This window comes from Pseudophryne corroboree, chromosome 9, assembly GCF_028390025.1.
Source record: "Pseudophryne corroboree isolate aPseCor3 chromosome 9, aPseCor3.hap2, whole genome shotgun sequence".
NCBI lineage: Eukaryota > Metazoa > Chordata > Amphibia > Anura > Myobatrachidae > Pseudophryne > Pseudophryne corroboree.
Window position 1 is genome coordinate 478011423 of NC_086452.1, and position 20634 is coordinate 478032056.

Genomic DNA, 20634 nt, shown 5'->3' on the forward strand with positions numbered 1-20634 from the left:
GGAGAGACAGGTAATGGGATCAGTGACAGGTAATGGGGAGAGACAGGTAATGGGATCAGTGACAGGTAATGGGGAGAGACAGGTAATGGGATCAGTGACAGGTAATGGGGAGAGTGACAGGTAATGGGATCAGTGACAGGTAATGGGATCAGTGACAGGTAATGGGATCAGTGACAGGTAATGGGATCAGTGACAGGTAATGGGAACAGTGACAGGTAATGGGATCAGTGACAGGTAATGGAGAGAGTGACAGGTAATGGGGAGAGTGACAGGTAATGGAGAGAGAGACAGGTAATGGGATCAGTGACAGGTAATGGGGAGAGACAGGTAATGGGATCAGTGACAGGTAATGGGGAGAGACAGGTAATGGGATCAGTGACAGGTAATGGGGAGAGACAGGTAATGGGATCAGTGACAGGTAATGGGGAGAGTGACAGGTAATGGGATCAGTGACAGGTAATGGGATCAGTGACAGGTAATGGGATCAGTGACAGGTAATGGGGAGAGTGACAGGTAATGGGGAGAGTGACAGGTAATGGAGAGAGTGACAGGTAATGGGGAGTGAGACAGGTAATGGGATCAGTGACAGGTAATGGAGAGAGTGACAGGTAATGGGGAGTGAGACAGGTAATGGGATCAGTGACAGGTAATGGGATCAGTGACAGGTAATGGGATCAGTGACAGGTAATGAGGAGAGTGACAGGTAATGGGGAGAGTGACAGGTAATGGGGAGAGTGACAGGTAATGGGGAGAGTGACAGGTAATGAGGAGAGTGACAGGTAATGGGGAGTGTGACAGGTAATGGGGAGAGTGACATGTAACGGGATCAGTGACAGGTAATGGGGAGAGTGACAGGTAATGGGATCAGTGACAGGTAATGGGGAGAGTGACAGGTAATGGGATCAGTGACAGGTAATGGGGAGAGTGACCGGTAATGGGGAGAGTGACAGGTAATGGGGAGAGAGACAGGTAATGGGGAGAGTGACAGGTAATGGGATCAGTGACAGGTAATGGGATCAGTGACAGGTAATGGAGAGAGTGACAGGTAATGGGGAGAGTGACAGGTAATGGAGAGAGTGACAGGTAATGGGAAGAGTGACAGGTAATGGGATCAGTGACAGGTAATGGGATCAGTGACAGGTAATGGGGAGAGTGACAGGTAATGGGGAGAGTGACAGGTAATGGAGAGAGTGACAGGTAATGGGAAGAGTGACAGGTAATGGAGAGAGTGACAGGTAATGGGAAGAGTGACAGGTAATGGGATCAGTGACAGGTAATGGGGAGAGAGACAGGTAATGGGGAGAGTGACAGGTAATGGAGAGAGTGACAGGTAATGGGAAGAGTGACAGGTAATGGGATCAGTGACAGGTAATGGGATCAGTGACAGGTAATGGGGAGAGTGACAGGTAATGGGGAGAGTGACAGGTAATGGGGAGAGTGACAGGTAATGGGATCAGTGACAGGTAATGGGATCAGTGACAGGTAATGGGGAGAGTGACAGGTAATGGGGAGAGTGACAGGTAATGGGGAGAGTGACAGGTAATGGGGAGAGTGACAGGTAATGGGATCAGTGACAGGTAATGGGATCAGTGACAGGTAATGGGGAGAGTGACAGGTAATGGGGAGAGTGACAGGTAATGGGGAGAGTGACAGGTAATGGGGAGAGTGACAGATAATGAGATCAGTGACAGGTAATGGGATCAGTGACAGGTAATGGAGAGAGTGACAGGTAATGGAGAGAGTGACAGGTAATGGGGCGAGAGACAGGTAATGGGAAGAGTGACAGGTAATGGGGAGAGTGACAGGTAATGGAGAGAGTGACAGGTAATGGGAAGAGTGACAGGTAATAGGATCAGTGACAGGTAATGGAGAGAGTGACAGGTAATGGGGCGAGAGACAGGTAATGGGGAGAGTGACAGGTAATGGGGAGAGAGACAGGTAATGGGGAGAGTGACAGGTAATGAGATCAGTGACAGGTAATGGAGAGAGTGACAGGTAATGGGGCGAGAGACAGGTAATGGGGAGAGTGACAGGTAATGGGGAGAGTGACAGGTAATGGGGAGAGTGACAGGTAATGGGATCAGTGACAGGTAATGGTATCAGTGACAGGTAATGGGGAGAGTGACAGGTAATGGGGAGAGTGACAGGTAATGGGGAGAGTGACAGGTAATAGGATCAGTGACAGGTAATGGGGAGAGTGACAGGTAATGGTATCAGTGACAGGTAATGAGGAGAGTGACAGGTAATGGGGAGAGTGACAGGTAATGGGGAGAGTGACAGGTAATGGGATCAGTGGCAGGTAATGGTATCAGTGACAGGTAATGGGGAGAGTGACAGGTAATGGGATCAGTGGCAGGTAATGGTATCAGTGACAGGTAATGGGGAGAGTGACAGGTAATGGGGAGAGTGACAGGTAATGGGGAGAGTGACAGGTAATGAGGAGAGTGACAGGTAATGGGGAGTGTGACAGGTAATGGGGAGAGTGACATGTAATGGGATCAGTGACAGGTAATGGGGAGAGTGACAGGTAATGGGATCAGTGACAGGTAATGGGGAGAGTGACAGGTAATGGGATCAGTGACAGGTAATGGGGAGAGTGACAGGTAATGGGGAGAGTGACAGGTAATGGGGAGAGAGACAGGTAATGGGGAGAGTGACAGGTAATGGGATCAGTGACAGGTAATGGGATCAGTGACAGGTAATGGAGAGAGTGACAGGTAATGGGGAGAGTGACAGGTAATGGAGAGAGTGACAGGTAATGGGAAGAGTGACAGGTAATGGGATCAGTGACAGGTAATGGGATCAGTGACAGGTAATGGGGAGAGTGACAGGTAATGGGGAGAGTGACAGGTAATGGAGAGAGTGACAGGTAATGGGAAGAGTGACAGGTAATGGAGAGAGTGACAGGTAATGGGAAGAGTGACAGGTAATGGGAAGAGTGACAGGTAATGGGATCAGTGACAGGTAATGGGGAGAGAGACAGGTAATGGGGAGAGTGACAGGTAATGGAGAGAGTGACAGGTAATGGGAAGAGTGACAGGTAATGGGATCAGTGACAGGTAATGGGATCAGTGACAGGTAATGGGGAGAGTGACAGGTAATGGGGAGAGTGACAGGTAATGGGGAGAGTGACAGGTAATGGGATCAGTGACAGGTAATGGGATCAGTGACAGGTAATGGGGAGAGTGACAGGTAATGGGGAGAGTGACAGGTAATGGGGAGAGTGACAGGTAATGGGGAGAGTGACAGGTAATGGGATCAGTGACAGGTAATGGGATCAGTGACAGGTAATGGGGAGAGTGACAGGTAATGGGGAGAGTGACAGGTAATGGGGAGAGTGACAGGTAATGGGGAGAGTGACAGATAATGAGATCAGTGACAGGTAATGGGATCAGTGACAGGTAATGGGATCAGTGACAGGTAATGGAGAGAGTGACAGGTAATGGGGCGAGAGACAGGTAATGGGAAGAGTGACAGGTAATGGGGAGAGTGACAGGTAATGGAGAGAGTGACAGGTAATGGGAAGAGTGACAGGTAATAGGATCAGTGACAGGTAATGGAGAGAGTGACAGGTAATGGGGCGAGAGACAGGTAATGGGGAGAGTGACAGGTAATGGGGAGAGAGACAGGTAATGGGGAGAGTGACAGGTAATGAGATCAGTGACAGGTAATGGAGAGAGTGACAGGTAATGGGGCGAGAGACAGGTAATGGGGAGAGTGACAGGTAATGGGGAGAGTGACAGGTAATGGGATCAGTGACAGGTAATGGTATCAGTGACAGGTAATGGGGAGAGTGACAGGTAATGGGGAGAGTGACAGGTAATGGGGAGAGTGACAGGTAATAGGATCAGTGACAGGTAATGGGGAGAGTGACAGGTAATGGTATCAGTGACAGGTAATGAGGAGAGTGACAGGTAATGGGGAGAGTGACAGGTAATGGGGAGAGTGACAGGTAATGGGATCAGTGGCAGGTAATGGTATCAGTGACAGGTAATGGGGAGAGTGACAGGTAATGGGATCAGTGGCAGGTAATGGTATCAGTGACAGGTAATGGTATCAGTGACAGGTAATGGGGAGAGTGACAGGTAATGGGGAGAGAGACAGGTAATGGGGAGAGTGACAGGTAATGGGGAGAGTGACAGGTAATAGGATCAGTGACAGGTAATGGGGAGAGTGACAGGTAATGGTATCAGTGACAGGTAATGAGGAGAGTGACAGGTAATGGGGAGAGTGACAGGTAATGGGATCAGTGACAGGTAATGGGGAGAGTGACAGGTAATGAGGAGAGTGACAGGTAATGGGATCAGTGACAGGTAATGGGGAGAGTGACAGGTAATGGGGAGAGTGACAGGTAATGGGGAGAGTGACAGGTAATGGGGAGAGTGACAGGTAATGGGATCAGTGACAGGTAATGGGATCAGTGACAAGTAATGGGGAGAGTGACAGGTAATGGGGAGAGTGACAGGTAATGGGGAGAGTGACAGGTAATGGGGAGAGTGACAGATAATGAGATCAGTGACAGGTAATGGGATCAGTGACAGGTAATGGGATCAGTGACAGGTAATGGAGAGAGTGACAGGTAATGGGGCGAGAGACAGGTAATGGGAAGAGTGACAGGTAATGGGGAGAGTGACAGGTAATGGAGAGAGTGACAGGTAATGGGAAGAGTGACAGGTAATAGGATCAGTGACAGGTAATGGAGAGAGTGACAGGTAATGGGGCGAGAGACAGGTAATGGGGAGAGTGACAGGTAATGGGGAGAGAGACAGGTAATGGGGAGAGTGACAGGTAATGAGATCAGTGACAGGTAATGGAGAGAGTGACAGGTAATGGGGCGAGAGACAGGTAATGGGGAGAGTGACAGGTAATGGGGAGAGTGACAGGTAATGGGGAGAGTGACAGGTAATGGGATCAGTGACAGGTAATGGGGAGAGTGACAGGTAATGGGGAAAGTGACAGGTAATGGGATCAGTGACAGGTAATGGGGATCAGTGACAGGTAATGGGGAGAGTGACAGGTAATGGGGAGAGTGACAGGTAATGGGATCAGTGACAGGTAATGGGGAGAGTGACAGGTAATGGGATCAGTGACAGGTAATGGGGAGAGTGACAGGTAATGGAGAGAGAGACAGGTAATGGGATCAGTGACAGGTAATGGGATCAGTGACAGGTAATGGGGAGAGAGACAGGTAATGGGGAGAGTGACAGGTAATGGGATCAGTGACAGGTAATGGGATCAGTGACAGGTAATGGGATCAGTGACAGGTAATGGGGAGAGTGACAGGTAATGGGATCAGTGACAGGTAATGGAGAGAGTGACAGGTAATGGGGAGTGAGACAGGTAATGGGATCAGTGACAGGTAATGGGGATCAGTGACAGGTAATGGGGAGAGTGACAGGTAATGGGGAGAGTGACAGGTAATAGGGAGAGTGACAGGTAATGGGATCAGTGACAGGTAATGGGGAGAGTGACAGGTAATGGGATCAGTGACAGGTAATGGGGAGAGTGACAGGTAATGGGGAGAGAGACAGGTAATGGGGAGAGAGACAGGTAATGGGGAGAGTGACAGGTAATGGGGAGAGTGACAGGTAATGGGATCAGTGACAGGTAATGGGGAGAGTGACAGGTAATGAGGAGAGTGACAGGTAATGGGGAGAGTGACAGGTAATGGGATCAGTGACAGGTAATGAGGAGAGTGACAGGTAATGGGGAGAGTGACAGGTAATGGGATCAGTGACAGGTAATGGGATCAGTGACAGGTAATGGGATCAGTGACAGGTAATGGGGAGAGTGACAGGTAATGGGATCAGTGACAGGTAATGGGATCAGTGACAGGTAATGGGATCAGTGACAGGTAATGGGGAGAGTGACAGGTAATGGGGAGAGTGACAGGTAATGGGATCAGTGACAGGTAATGGGGAGAGTGACAGGTAATGGGATCAGTGACTGGTAATGGGATCAGTGACTGGTAATGGGATCAGTGACAGGTAAAGGGGAGAGTGACAGGTAATGGGGAGAGTGACAGGTAATAGGATCAGTGACAGGTAATGGGGAGAGAGACAGGTAATGGGGAGAGTGACAGGTAATGGGGAGAGTGACAGGTAATGGGGAGAGTGACAGGTAATGGGATCAGTGACAGGTAATGGGGAGAGTGACAGGTAATGGGGAGAGTGACAGGTAATGGGGAGAGTGACAGGTAATGGGGAGAGTGACAGGTAATGGGATCAGTGACAGGTAATGGGATCAGTGACAGGTAATGGGATCAGTGACTGGTAATGGGATCAGTGACTGGTAATGGGGAGAGTGACAGGTAATGGGGAGAGTGACAAGTAATGGGATCAGTGACAGGTAATGGGGAGAGTGACAGGTAATGGGGAGAGTGACAGGTAATGGGATCAGTGACAGGTAATGGGGAGAGAGACAGGTAATGGGATCAGTGACTGGTAATGGGATCAGTGACTGGTAATGGGATCAGTGACTGGTAATGGGGAGAGTGACAGGTAATGGAGAGAGTGACAGGTAATGGGAGAGTGACAGGTAATGGGGAGAGTGACAGGTAATGGGATCAGTGACAGGTAATGGGATCAGTGACTGGTAATGGGATCAGTGACTGGTAATGGGATCAGTGACTGGTAATGGGATCAGTGACTGGTAATGGGGAGAGTGACAGGTAATGGGGAGAGTGACCGGTAATGGGGAGAGTGACAGGTAATGGGATCAGTGACAGGTAATGGGATCAGTGACAGGTAATGGGATCAGTGACAGGTAATGGGATCAGTGACAGGTAATGGGGAGAGTGACTGGTAATGGGATCAGTGACTGGTAATGGGGAGAGTGACTGGTAATGGGGAGAGTGACAGGTAATGGGATCAGTGACAGGTAATGGGGAGAGTGACAGGTAATGGGGAGAGTGACAGGTAATGGGGAGAGTGACAGGTAATGAGATCAGTGACAGGTAATGGGGAGAGTGACAGGTAATGGGGAGAGTGACTGGTAATGGGATCAGTGACAGGTAATGGGGAGAGTGACAGGTAATGGGATCAGTGACAGGTAATGGGGAGAGTGACAGGTAATGGGGAGAGTGACAGGTAATGGGGAGAGTGACAGGTAATGGGGAGAGTGACAGGTAATGGGATCAGTGACAGGTAATGGGGAGAGTGACAGGTAATGGGGAGAGTGACAGGTAATGAGATCAGTGACAGGTAATGGGGAGAGTGACAGGTAATGGGGAGAGTGACCGGTAAAGGGGAGAGTGACCGGTAATGGGGAGAGTGACAGGTAATGGGGAGAGAGACAGGTAATGGGGAGAGTGACTGGTAATGGGATCAGTGACAGGTAATGGGGAGAGTGACAGGTAATGGGATCAGTGACAGGTAATGGGGAGAGTGACAGGTAATGGGGAGAGTGACAGGTAATGGGGAGAGTGACAGGTAATGGGATCAGTGACAGGTAATGGGGAGAGAGACAGGTAATGGGGAGAGTGACAGGTAATGGGATCAGTGACAGGTAATGGGGAGAGTGACAGGTAATGGGATCAGTGACAGGTAATGGGGAGAGTGACAGGTAATGGGGAGAGAGACAGGTAATGGGGAGAGTGACAGGTAATGGGATCAGTGACAGGTAATGGGGAGAGTGACAGGTAATGGGGAGAGAGACAGGTAATGGGGAGAGTGACAGGTAATGGGGAGAGTGACAGGTAATGGGGAGAGTGACAGGTAATGGGATCAGTGACAGGTAATGGGGAGAGTGACAGGTAATGGGGAGAGAGACAGGTAATGGGGAGAGTGACAGGTAATGGGGAGAGTGACAGGTAATGGGGAGAGTGACAGGTAATGGGATCAGTGACAGGTAATGAGGAGAGTGACAGGTAATGGGGAGAGTGACAGGTAATGGGATAAGTGACAGGTAATGGGATCAGTGACAGGTAATGGGATAAGTGACAGGTAATGGGGAGAGTGACAGGTAATGGGATCAGTGACAGGTAATGGGGAGAGTGACAGGTAATGGGATCAGTGACAGGTAATGGGGAGAGTGACAGGTAATGGGATCAGTGACAGGTAATGGGGATAGTGACAGGTAATGGGGAGAGTGACGGGTAATGGGGAGAGAGACAGTTAATGGGGAGAGTGACAGGTAATGGGGAGAGTGACAGGTAATGGGGAGAGTGACAGGTAATGGGATCAGTGACAGGTAATGGGGAGAGTGACAGGTAATGGGGAGAGAGACAGGTAATGGGGAGAGTGACAGGTAATGGGGAGAGTGACAGGTAATGAGGAGAGTGACAGGTAATGGGGAGAGTGACAGGTAATGGGGAGACTGACAGGTAATGGGATCAGTGACAGGTAATGGGTAGAGAGACAGGTAATGGGGAGAGTGACAGGTAATGGGGAGAGTGACAGGTAATGGGATCAGTGACAGGTAATGGGGAGAGTGACAGGTAATGGGATCAGTGACAGGTAATGGGGAGAGAGACAGGTAATGGGGAGAGTGACAGGTAATGGGGAGAGTGACAGGTAATAGGATCAGTGACAGGTAATGGGGAGAGTGACAGGTAATGGGATAAGTGACAGGTAATGGGGAGAGTGACAGGTAATGGGATCAGTGACAGGTAATGGGGAGAGTGACAGGTAATGGGGAGAGTGACAGGTAATGGGGAGAGTGACAGGTAATGAGATCAGTGACAGGTAATGGGGAGAGTGACAGGTAATGGGGAGAGTGACAGGTAATGAGATCAGTGACAGGTAATGGGGAGAGTGACAGGTAATGGGATCAGTGACAGGTAATGGGATCAGTGACAGGTAATGGGGAGAGAGACAGGTAATGAGATCAGTGACAGGTAATGGGATCAGTGACAGGTAATGGGATCAGTGACAGGTAATGGGGAGAGAGACAGGTAATGGGATCAGTGACAGGTAATGGGGAGAGTGACAGGTAATGGGATCAGTGACAGGTAATGGGATCAGTGACAGGTAATGGGATCAGTGACAGGTAATGGGATCAGTGACAGGTAATGGGATCAGTGACAGGTAATGGGATCAGTGACAGGTAATGGGGAGAGTGACAGGTAATGGGGAGAGTGACAGGTAATGGGATCAGTGACAGGTAATGGGATCAGTGACAGGTAATGGGGAGAGTGACAGGTAATGGGATCAGTGACAGGTAATGGGATCAGTGACAGGTAATGGGGAGAGTGACAGGTAATGGGGAGAGTGACAGGTAATGGAGAGAGAGACAGGTAATGGGATCAGTGACAGGTAATGGGATCAGTGACAGGTAATGGGATCAGTGACAGGTAATGGGGAGAGTGACAGGTAATGGGATCAGTGACAGGTAATGGGATCAGTGACAGGTAATGGGGAGAGTGACAGGTAATGGGATCAGTGACAGGTAATGGGATCAGTGACAGGTAATGGGGAGAGTGACAGGTAATGGGGAGAGTGACAGGTAATGGAGAGAGAGACAGGTAATGGGATCAGTGACAGGTAATGGGATCAGTGACAGGTAATGGGGAGAGAGACAGGTAATGGGGAGAGTGACAGGTAATGGGATCAGTGACAGGTAATGGGGAGAGTGACAGGTAATGGGATCAGTGACAGGTAATGGAGAGAGTGACAGGTAATGGGATCAGTGACAGGTAATGGGATCAGTGACAGGTAATGGGGAGAGTGACAGGTAATGGGGAGAGTGACAGGTAATGGAGAGAGAGACAGGTAATGGGATCAGTGACAGGTAATGGGATCAGTGACAGGTAATGGGGAGAGAGACAGGTAATGGGGAGAGTGACAGGTAATGGGATCAGTGACAGGTAATGGGATCAGTGACAGGTAATGGGATCAGTGACAGGTAATGGGGAGAGTGACAGGTAATGGGATCAGTGACAGGTAATGGAGAGAGTGACAGGTAATGGGGAGTGAGACAGGTAATGGGATCAGTGACAGGTAATGGGATCAGTGACAGGTAATGAGGAGAGTGACAGGTAATGGGGAGAGTGACAGGTAATGGGGAGAGTGACATGTAATGGGGAGAGTGACATGTAATGGGATCAGTGACAGGTAATGGGGAGAGTGACAGGTAATGGGATCAGTGACAGGTAATGGAGAGAGTGACAGGTAATGGGGAGAGTGACAGGTAATGAGGAGAGTGACAGGTAATGGGGAGAGTGACAGGTAATGGGGAGTGTGACAGGTAATGGGGAGAGTGACATGTAATGGGATCAGTGACAGGTAATGGGGAGAGTGACAGGTAATGGGGAGAGTGACAGGTAATGGAGAGAGTGACAGGTAATGGGAAGAGTGACAGGTAATGGGATCAGTGACAGGTAATGGGATCAGTGACAGGTAATGGGGAGAGTGACAGGTAATGGGGAGAGTGACAGGTAATGGAGAGAGTGACAGGTAATGGGAAGAGTGACAGGTAATGGAGAGAGTGACAGGTAATGGGAAGAGTGACAGGTAATGGGATCAGTGACAGGTAATGGGGAGAGAGACAGGTAATGGGGAGAGTGACAGGTAATGGAGAGAGTGACAGGTAATGGGAAGAGTGACAGGTAATGGGATCAGTGACAGGTAATGGGATCAGTGACAGGTAATGGGGAGAGTGACAGGTAATGGAGAGAGTGACAGGTAATGGGAAGAGTGACAGGTAATGGGATCAGTGACAGGTAATGGGATCAGTGACAGGTAATGGGGAGAGTGACAGGTAATGGGGAGAGTGACAGGTAATGGAGAGAGTGACAGGTAATGGGAAGAGTGACAGGTAATGGAGAGAGTGACAGGTAATGGGAAGAGTGACAGGTAATGGGGAGTGTGACAGGTAATGGGGAGAGTGACATGTAATGGGATCAGTGACAGGTAATGGGGAGAGTGACAGGTAATGGGGAGAGTGACAGGTAATGGAGAGAGTGACAGGTAATGGGAAGAGTGACAGGTAATGGGATCAGTGACAGGTAATGGGATCAGTGACAGGTAATGGGGAGAGTGACAGGTAATGGGGAGAGTGACAGGTAATGGAGAGAGTGACAGGTAATGGGAAGAGTGACAGGTAATGGAGAGAGTGACAGGTAATGGGAAGAGTGACAGGTAATGGGATCAGTGACAGGTAATGGGGAGAGAGACAGGTAATGGGGAGAGTGACAGGTAATGGAGAGAGTGACAGGTAATGGGAAGAGTGACAGGTAATGGGATCAGTGACAGGTAATGGGATCAGTGACAGGTAATGGGGAGAGTGACAGGTAATGGAGAGAGTGACAGGTAATGGGAAGAGTGACAGGTAATGGGATCAGTGACAGGTAATGGGATCAGTGACAGGTAATGGGGAGAGTGACAGGTAATGGGGAGAGTGACAGGTAATGGAGAGAGTGACAGGTAATGGGAAGAGTGACAGGTAATGGAGAGAGTGACAGGTAATGGGAAGAGTGACAGGTAATGGGATCAGTGACAGGTAATGGGGAGAGAGACAGGTAATGGGGAGAGTGACAGGTAATGGAGAGAGTGACAGGTAATGGGAAGAGTGACAGGTAATGGGATCAGTGACAGGTAATGGGATCAGTGACAGGTAATGGGGAGAGTGACAGGTAATGGGGAGAGTGACAGGTAATGGGGAGAGTGACAGGTAATGGGATCAGTGACAGGTAATGGGATCAGTGACAGGTAATGGGGAGAGTGACAGGTAATGGGGAGAGTGACAGGTAATGGGGAGAGTGACAGGTAATGGGGAGAGTGACAGGTAATGGGATCAGTGACAGGTAATGGGATCAGTGACAGGTAATGGGGAGAGTGACAGGTAATGGGGAGAGTGACAGGTAATGGGGAGAGTGACAGGTAATGGGGAGAGTGACAGGTAATGGGGAGAGTGACAGGTAATGGGGAGAGTGACAGATAATGAGATCAGTGACAGGTAATGGGGAGAGTGACAGGTAATGGGGAGAGTGACAGGTAATGGGATCAGTGACAGGTAATGGAGAGAGTGACAGGTAATGGGGCGAGAGACAGGTAATGGGAAGAGTGACAGGTAATGGGGAGAGTGACAGGTAATGGAGAGAGTGACAGGTAATGGGAAGAGTGACAGGTAATAGGATCAGTGACAGGTAATGGAGAGAGTGACAGGTAATGGGGCGAGAGACAGGTAATGGGGAGAGTGACAGGTAATGGGGAGAGAGACAGGTAATGGGGAGAGTGACAGGTAATGGGATCAGTGACAGGTAATGGAGAGTGACAGGTAATAGGATCAGTGACAGGTAATGGGGAGAGAGACAGGTAATGGAGAGAGTGACAGGTAATGGGGAGAGTGACAGGTAATGGGGAGAGTGACAGGTAATGGAGAGAGTGACAGGTAATGGAGAGAGTGACAGGTAATGGGATCAGTGACAGGTAATGGGATCAGTGACAGGTAATGGGATCAGTGACAGGTAATGGGATCAGTGACAGGTAATGGGATCAGTGACAGGTAATGGGGAGAGTGACAGGTAATGGGGAGAGTGACAGGTAATGGAGAGAGTGACAGGTAATGGGGAGAGTGACAGGTAATGGAGAGAGTGACAGGTAATGGAGAGAGTGACAGGTAATGGGATCAGTGACAGGTAATGGGATCAGTGACAGGTAATGGGATCAGTGACAGGTAATGGGGAGAGTGACAGGTAATGGGGAGAGAGACAGGTAATGGGGAGAGTGACAGGTAATGGGATCAGTGACAGGTAATGGGGAGAGAGACAGGTAATGGGGAGAGTGACAGGTAATGGGATCAGTGACAGGTAATGGGGAGAGAGACAGGTAATGGGGAGAGTGACAGGTAATGGGATCAGTGACAGGTAATGGGGAGAGAGACAGGTAATGGGGAGAGTGACAGGTAATGGGATCAGTGACAGGTAATGGGGAGAGTGACAGGTAATGGGGAGAGTGACCGGTAATGGGATCAGTGACAGGTAATGGGGAGAGTGACAGGTAATGGGGAGAGTGACAGGTAATGGGGAGAGTGACAGGTAATGGGATCAGTGACAGGTAATGGGGAGAGTGACAGGTAATGGGGAGAGTGACAGGTAATGGGATCAGTGACAGGTAATGGGGAGAGTGACAGGTAATGGGGAGAGAGACAGGTAATGGGAAGAGTGTCAGGTAATGGGAAGAGTGACAGGTAATGGGATCAGTGACAGGTAATGGGGAGAGAGACAGGTAATGGGAAGAGTGACAGGTAATGGGAAGAGTGACAGGTAATGGGATCAGTGACAGGTAATGGGGAGAGAGACAGGTAATGGGGAGAGAGACAGGTAATGGGGAGAGAGACAGGTAATGGGGAGAGAGACAGGTAATGGGGAGAGTGACAGGTAATGGGGAGAGTGACAGGTAATGGGAAGAGTGACAGGTAATGGGGAGAGTGACAGGTAATAGGGAGAGTGACAGGTAATGGGGAGAGAGACAGGTAATGGGGAGAGAGACAGGTAATGGGGAGAGAGACAGGTAAAAAGACGTATCAGGAAGACAGCACCAATGTGAGGAACAGAGCTGTGAAAGTAGCGTAGTGGGAAGTAGCACTCTCAGTAACCCACGCAGTGTGCTCAGTAAGAGGAACCAGTCATTAACCTCTATTATGCTGGCTGCGGGTAGTGTCACACTGTCACATATAGGTGGGAGATAATTACTATGTATACACCCCTATATACTGCTCTCTGTCTCTCCTGCTGTAGGGTCTGCACTGAGTAATGACAGATGGTGATATGATTGTAGAGGCTGGCGGGCCCTCTCACACCCTGACCACAGGCTGCCCACCCTGCTCTGGGGGAACTGAGACCGAGATCCGTGTCTGACTGCTCATCACAACATGAGGTCTGTAGCTGGGCTCCTGCTTATGCTGGAAGGGCTACAAGGTATCTATCCATCTATCTATCCGTCTATCTATCTATCTGTCTGTCTGTCTGTCTGTCTGTCTGTCTGTCTGTCTGTCTGTCTGTCTGTCTGTCTGTCTGTCTGTCTGTCTGTCTGTCTGTCTATCTATCTATCTATCTATCTATCTATCTATCTATCTATCTGTCTATCCGTCTATCCGTCTATCCGTCTATCCGTCTATCGGTCTATCTATCTATCTATCTATCTATCTATCTATCTATCTATCTATCTATCTATCTATCTATCTATCTATCTATCTATCTATCTATCTATCGGCCGTACGGATGGTGTAATGGTTAGCATTGGCTCCCAACAAAATGTATTAACCCTAGCGTGAATGTGTGTGTGTACATGTGATAGGGACTATAGATTGTAAACTTCACTGGAGCAGGGACCGATGTGAATGGGCAAATATTCTCTGTACAGTGCTGCAGAATATGTGTGCGCTATATAAATAACTGGTAATAAATAATAAATAATAAGTATCTATCTCTCTATTATCTATCTATCAATCAATCTCATATCTATCTATTTATCTTGTCTATCTACAGTATCTCAGTCTGTCTATCTATCTATCTATCTATCTATCTATCTATCTATCTATCTCGCATAGTATTATTACATTTTATTTATTATAAGGCGGCACAAGTGTTTCGCAGCGCGTACAGAGGATAGTACAGGGAGACAGAACTTACATCACAGTAAATAAATAAGAGAAATAGAGTACAGGTAACAGAGCAGCACAATTCTCATACATAATACAGCTAAGATGTAAGTAGTGAGGGAGTAATCACCGTAGTACTAGGGGCTGGTGGCCATAGATAGAGATGCGCCTTTACCAGCAGGAGAGAAAGCGGAAAAGATGGTCGCTGAGTAAGGGAGAGCTGTGAGTGAAATGTGTCGAGAACAGGGCTTTGACAACAAGAGGAAAGAGGGCCCTGCTCTGAAGAGCTAACAATCTAGTGCGAATAGGCAACAGATGACATGAGATGCAAGCAAGCAGGAGGAAGCCTGATGGCAGTATGTAAGCAAAGCAGAGATGTTCAAGGCATGAGGTGGGGGATGTAGGAGCAGCCTCAGGGCAAGGGGATGGAGAAGCGGCCTCAGGACTAGGTTATGCATTGGAGGGGTACGCTTTGATAAATAGGTGGGTTTTCAATGCCATTTGAAGCTTTGCAAGGTCGGGGAGAGTCTAATGGAGCGGGGGAGCGCATTCCACTGAAGGGGTGCAGCACAGGCAAAATCTTGAACTCGTGCATGGGAAGCAGTGACCAGTGCAGAGGAGAGGCAATGGTCATTGGCCAACCGTAGGGGGCGGGAGGGAGTATGAAGGGAGAGGAGGTTGGAGATGTAGGGAGCAGTGGAATTAGAGATGGCCTTGTATTTGAGGGTGAGGAGTTTGAAGAGGATTCTGTAGGGGAATGGGAGCCAGTGTAGGTATTGGGGAAGGGCAGTGGCAGATGTGGTGCAGCGGGAGAGGAAGATGAGTGTAGTTGCACTCTGGGAGAGAAATGGCCTGATGCGAGCAATGTTGCATAGCTGGAACCGACAGGATTGTGCCAGAGCTTGGATGTGGGGTGCAAAGGAGAGGGAGGAGTCAAGAGTGACACCCAAGCAGCAGAGTTGGGGAAGGGGGGAGATGATTGTGTTGTCAACAGTGATAGAGATATTGGTCAGGGGTGTTGCTCTGGATGGGAGAAAGATAATTTGTCCAGTTTTGTCCATGTTGAGCTTCAGAGAGCGCTCAGACATCCAGGAGTAGATGGCAGAGAGGCAGCGGGAAACCTGAGAGAGGACAGAGGGGGACAGATCAGGAGAGGAGAGGTAGAGTTGTGTGTCATCAGCATAGAGGTGGTATTGAAGGCCAAAGGAGTTAATGAGCGCACCCAGGGAAGAGGTGTACAGGGAGAACAGAAGGGGACCAATGACAGAACCCTGAGGGACACCAACAGGAAGGATGGGTGTGAGGTGAGACACAGAAAAGGAGCGGTTAGTGAGGTAAGAGGTAAACCAGTCAAGGACGATCGTTGTTAGAGAGGCCTATGTTTTGGAGTGTGCGGAAGAGGAGTGGATGATGTACAGTGTCAAAGGCAGCAGAGAGGTCCAGAAGGATGAGCAGAGAGAAGTGGCCGCTGGATTTGGCCAAAAGCAGGTCATTGGTGATTTTCACCAGGGCAGTCTCAGTGGCGTGGAGTGGGAGAAAGCCAGATTCTAGTGGATCAAGGATGGAGTTGTCAGAGAGGTAGCTTGTGAGACGGCTGTAGACCAGTCGTTCAAGTAGTTTGGAGGCGAATGGGAGAAGAGATGGGGCGGTAGCTAGTGAGTGATGAAGGGTCGAGGTTGTTGTTTTTGTAGAATAGGTGAGACCAGAGCATGTTTGAATGGTGAGGGAAAGATGCCGGTAGAGAGCGATAGGTTAAAGAGGTGAGCAAGGTGGGAGCAGGCAGTGGGGGAGAGGGAGCAGAGAAGATGGGAGGGAGTCCAGGGGGCAGGTTGAGGGGAGGGGGGGATAAAATGAGGGCGTGGACTTCCTTGTCTGTAGTGGGATGGAAGGAGGACAGGGTGGAGGACAGGGTGGAGGGGAATGATGGGGCAGAAGAGGGATGATGGGAAGATATATCGTTTCTGATTTCCTCAAAGTCAGTGGCAGTGAGGGAGGACGGGGGGGTGGGGGGGTGGGGGGGGGCAAAGCATAGTGTTGAAAGTTTCAAAGAGACGGCGTGCACAGGAGGACTGAGAGGAGATGAGTACTTGGAAAAAGGATTGTTTGGTGAGGGAAAGAACAGAGCTGTAGGAGGAGAGAATAAACTTGAAATGGAGGAAGTCCGCCATAGAAGTGAGATTTCCTCCAGGAGCGTTCAGCGGAGCGTGAACATTTCGGTAAGAATCGTGTTAGTTTGGTGTGCCAGGGTTGGGGTTTAGAGCGACGGAGGGGGACTGAGGAGAGGGGGGGGGGGGCACAGAGCCGAGAGCAGCGGTTATGGAAGAGTTATAGAAGGTGGTTGCCTGGTTGGGACAGGTCATAGTGGAAAGAGGAGAGAGGAAAGTCTCGAGGGATGATAGGATAGCATATCTATCTGTCTATCTATCTATCTATCTATCTATCTATCTATCTATCTATCTATCTATCTATCTGTCTGTCTGTCTGTCTGTCTGTCTGTCTGTCTGTCTGCCTATCTGTCTATCTGTCTGCCTATCTGTCTGTCTGTCTATCTGTCTGTCTATGCATTGATCTCTAATGGCCGTATAATTCCCCCCTCTACCTCTCAGAATTTCTCTGCCAGACAATCCACGTGTCCCAGATCCCTGCAATACTCACCGCAGAGGGCAGCTCCGTCACCCTACCCTGTACATACAGCATCAGTGGTGCAGAGAACGCAACATCTGGCTCCTACAGGTGGTACAGACACATGGTGAGGACTGGGCCCAAGGTCTCTGATAGTAATGAGCATTTCACAGGCAGACTCTCCAGAGCTAAAGCAACAGAATTCTACATGAAAAGATCCGCCAGCATCACCCTGCACGGTGCAGATGTCTCAGACACCGGGGTATATTTCTGTGAAGTTACTTTCCAGCACAACAGAGAAATATCCGGACACGGTGCTGGAACATTACTCAATGTGACATCACTCAATGTGACAGGTACAGTAAGAACCATGTCTCAGGGATATTCTCTATCTATCTATCTATCTATCTATCTATCTATCTATCTATCTATCTATCTATCTATCTATCTATCTATCTATCCAGGGCTGCCATCAAAAATTCTGGGGCCCGGGACTCACAAATTAGGCAGCCCCCCCACCCCATCCCAAATAAATAAATAAATAAATAAATAAATAATAATTAAAAAAATAAATAAAAAAAATATATATATATATATACACAGACCCTTTGAAGAATTGTTTGAGACGAAACGCGTTGGTTTCCTGCACCAATCCCCTGCTGTTTCTTGAAGTTAAGTTGATCTCCTTATCCTTGTAAACTTTACTGGATTCATACTTTTATGTTTTTATGTAACTTTTTTTACTCTCATATATATTAAAATTCTTTTAAATTAAAATAAATTTTATACATATATATATTTCTTGGCCTTTTACCATTTTTAACAACACTGGGCGCCGAACCCTATCCCTCTAACTTTCCATAAATCCAGCAGTGCGGTACCGGCACTGCATCCTTAGGGCCCGGCAGACACCTTTTACTAAGGTTATGTGTGTTTTTTATGGTAATTTTTAGGTTATTTTAATCCTATATTTAGGTTAATTCTCTTTACTGAGATCATAGTTCGCAAGTGGCGCTGTACCTCCCCCCCTTTTCTCTCTCTCTCTCTCTCTCTCTCTCTCTCTCTATATATATATATATATATATATATATATATATATATATATTTACAGCACTGTATATGGATAATGCATTCAATAAATCCTATTCTCTAAAGTAGAGCACCAGATAGTCGGATCCAGATGTTTTGCCCATGGTAAGTATACAACTCGGCCGATGTAACGGAGTCCGATATTTCAAGTCTGACACAAAACAGCTCTAAAATGCTCAAAGAATTCAGAGGTGGGTTTTTTTTTGGCAAAAGTCAATTACATGTCACTTTTTGGGCACATTTGCAGTAAATAAACACTGTACAAATACATTTTGACACTTAAATGAAACCCCCCAAAACTTTGATCTTTAAAAATAGTCTGTGTAGTGTAAATGTTATTTATGCACATTTTGCACAGGGAAATGCATGTGATAAAGGTGTAATAGGATGCACAAGCAGCTCCGGCTGTATAAAATGATATGCAGCATTCCTATAGTCTGTGTGTAATAACAGCTGTATCTGCATACAGAATGTTATGCTACAGTGTATTCCAGTCAAACACTATAACATAATTAGGTATGCGGATACAGTCAGTCACACACAGAATCTAGCCATGCCGCATATCATTTAAATCAGCAGAAGCCGCTTGTGCATCCTGGAGGACTGGGGATTATTTATGGTGTGTTCTGCTTTAATCCTGGGACTTTTGGGGCCAATGGGTGACTTTCTCTGACACCGCGGTCCTCCTGTACTAAAATGCGCATTCCAGTTGATCTGAAAACATCTGACATTTTCTAATCTAAATACTGCGACACCTCGGATCCAATACTCAGAAGCCGGGAAATAGACTCATATTTGTAATTTCCTGGCTGGCATTATCGTCTCCCATTACTTCCCGGCCTATATGTTTCCATGTACCCACACTCCTGCTCACCCGTCCTTGTATGTGTACAGAAGTAACTTATTTCATCATTAGAATTTATTTCTATTTCCCCAATGATATCAGTTAACTGAATAATCTGAATATTATCCCCTCCATCAGGATATCATTCCCAGACAATCACGGTGTCCCAGATCCCTGTAATAGTCACCCCAGAGGGCAGCTCCGTCACTCTACCCTGTACCTACAGCATCAGCGGCGCAGACAATGCAACAGACGGCTGGTACAGGTGGTACAGACACACGGTGAGGACTGGGCCTGACGTCACCGATAGTAACAAGGATTTCACAGGCAGGATCTCCAGAGTGGATGGAGAAGAATTCATTAGTAGCAGATCAGCCAGTATCACCCTGCACAGAGCAGATGTCTCAGACACCGGGATGTATTACTGTGAGGTCACTTTCCAGCACGGCGGAGAAATATCCGGACACGGTGCTGGGACATTCCTCAATGTGACAGGTAAAAAGAGATAATCCTCTGCCCTCCCATAATAAAGATCCTCACATCACTTGGGGGCGTATTTACTATCCCTTATAATGCGGAAACACTCTTTTCCACATGTGTTAGGTACCAGGCCCATACTGTATAATAATTGGAGCTCACTGTGCCATCCCCCAAATTTACCAAACTCAGAGAAGAACCCTGCGCCTCCAGTGACCCTCGCTGTATACACGTGTACTTATGCTGCCCCGCAATGTCAATCTTCATTGCTGATAAATAAGTAATAGTGTTAGCCATCGTAGGACAGCTGCTTTTCTGTCTCTATAATGAACAGGTCCCTTATTAAGATCACACAATTTTGGTGATAAAATTGTTAACATAATTTAATCACATTAACAATATTATCATAAATTATTGTCCACTCTGTTCTTCCCTTCATCCTTCCCTCCATCACTATAGTCCAATCCTTTCCTCCCTCACTATAGTCCAATCCTTTCCTCCCTCACTGTAGTACATTCTGTTCTTCCCTTCCTCCCTTACTATAGTCCAATCCTTTCCTCCCTCGCTGTAATACATTCTGTTCTTCCCTTCCTCCTTCCCTCCATCACTATAGTCCAAGCCTTTCCTCCCTCACTGTACATTCTGTTCTTCCCTTCCTCCTTCCCTCCATCACTATAGTCCAATCCTTTCCTCCCTCACTGTAGTACATTCTGTTCTTCCCTTCCTCCCTTACTATAGTCCAATCCTTTCCTCCCTCACTGTAGTACATTCTGTTCTTCCCTTCCTCCCTTACTATAGTCCAATCCTTTCCTCCCTCACTGTAGTACATTCTGTTCTTCCCTTCCTCCCTTACTATAGTCCAATCCTTTCTTCCCTTACTCCTTTCCTCCCTCACTGTAGTACATTCTGTTCTTCCTTTCTTCCCTTACTCCTTTCCTCTCTCACTGTAGTACATTCCTTTCTTTCATTCATTCCTTCTTTCCTCCCTCACTGTAGTACATTCCTTTCTTTCATTCATTCCTTCTTTCCTCCCTCACTGTAGTACATTCCTTTCTTTCATT

At 48.1% G+C, this 20634-nt stretch overlaps 1 protein-coding gene across 1 annotated transcript; it reads left to right on the top strand.

The window, feature by feature from the left end:
* The first annotated feature begins 13597 nt into the window (after nucleotides 1-13597).
* NCR3 (natural cytotoxicity triggering receptor 3) lies at nucleotides 13598-19605 on the top strand. The gene is made up of 4 exons (XM_063941577.1): nucleotides 13598-13858; nucleotides 17148-17519; nucleotides 18322-18357; nucleotides 19235-19605. The coding sequence occupies exons 1-4, from the start codon at nucleotides 13813-13815 to the stop codon at nucleotides 19603-19605; spliced, it is 825 nt and encodes a 274-aa protein (XP_063797647.1). The 5' UTR covers nucleotides 13598-13812.
* The last annotated feature ends 1029 nt before the right edge of the window (nucleotides 19606-20634 follow it).

Coding starts and splice junctions, on each gene's coding strand:
- NCR3 (XM_063941577.1), top strand. CDS start 13,813: ATGAGGTCTGTAGCTGGGCTCCTGCTTATGCTGGAAGGGCTACAAG. Junction 13,859..17,147: donor TATGCTGGAAGGGCTACAAG/GTATCTATCCAT, acceptor TCTACCTCTCAG/AATTTCTCTGCCAGACAATC. Junction 18,358..19,234: donor ATCCAGATGTTTTGCCCATG/GTAAGTATACAA, acceptor CCCCTCCATCAG/GATATCATTCCCAGACAATC.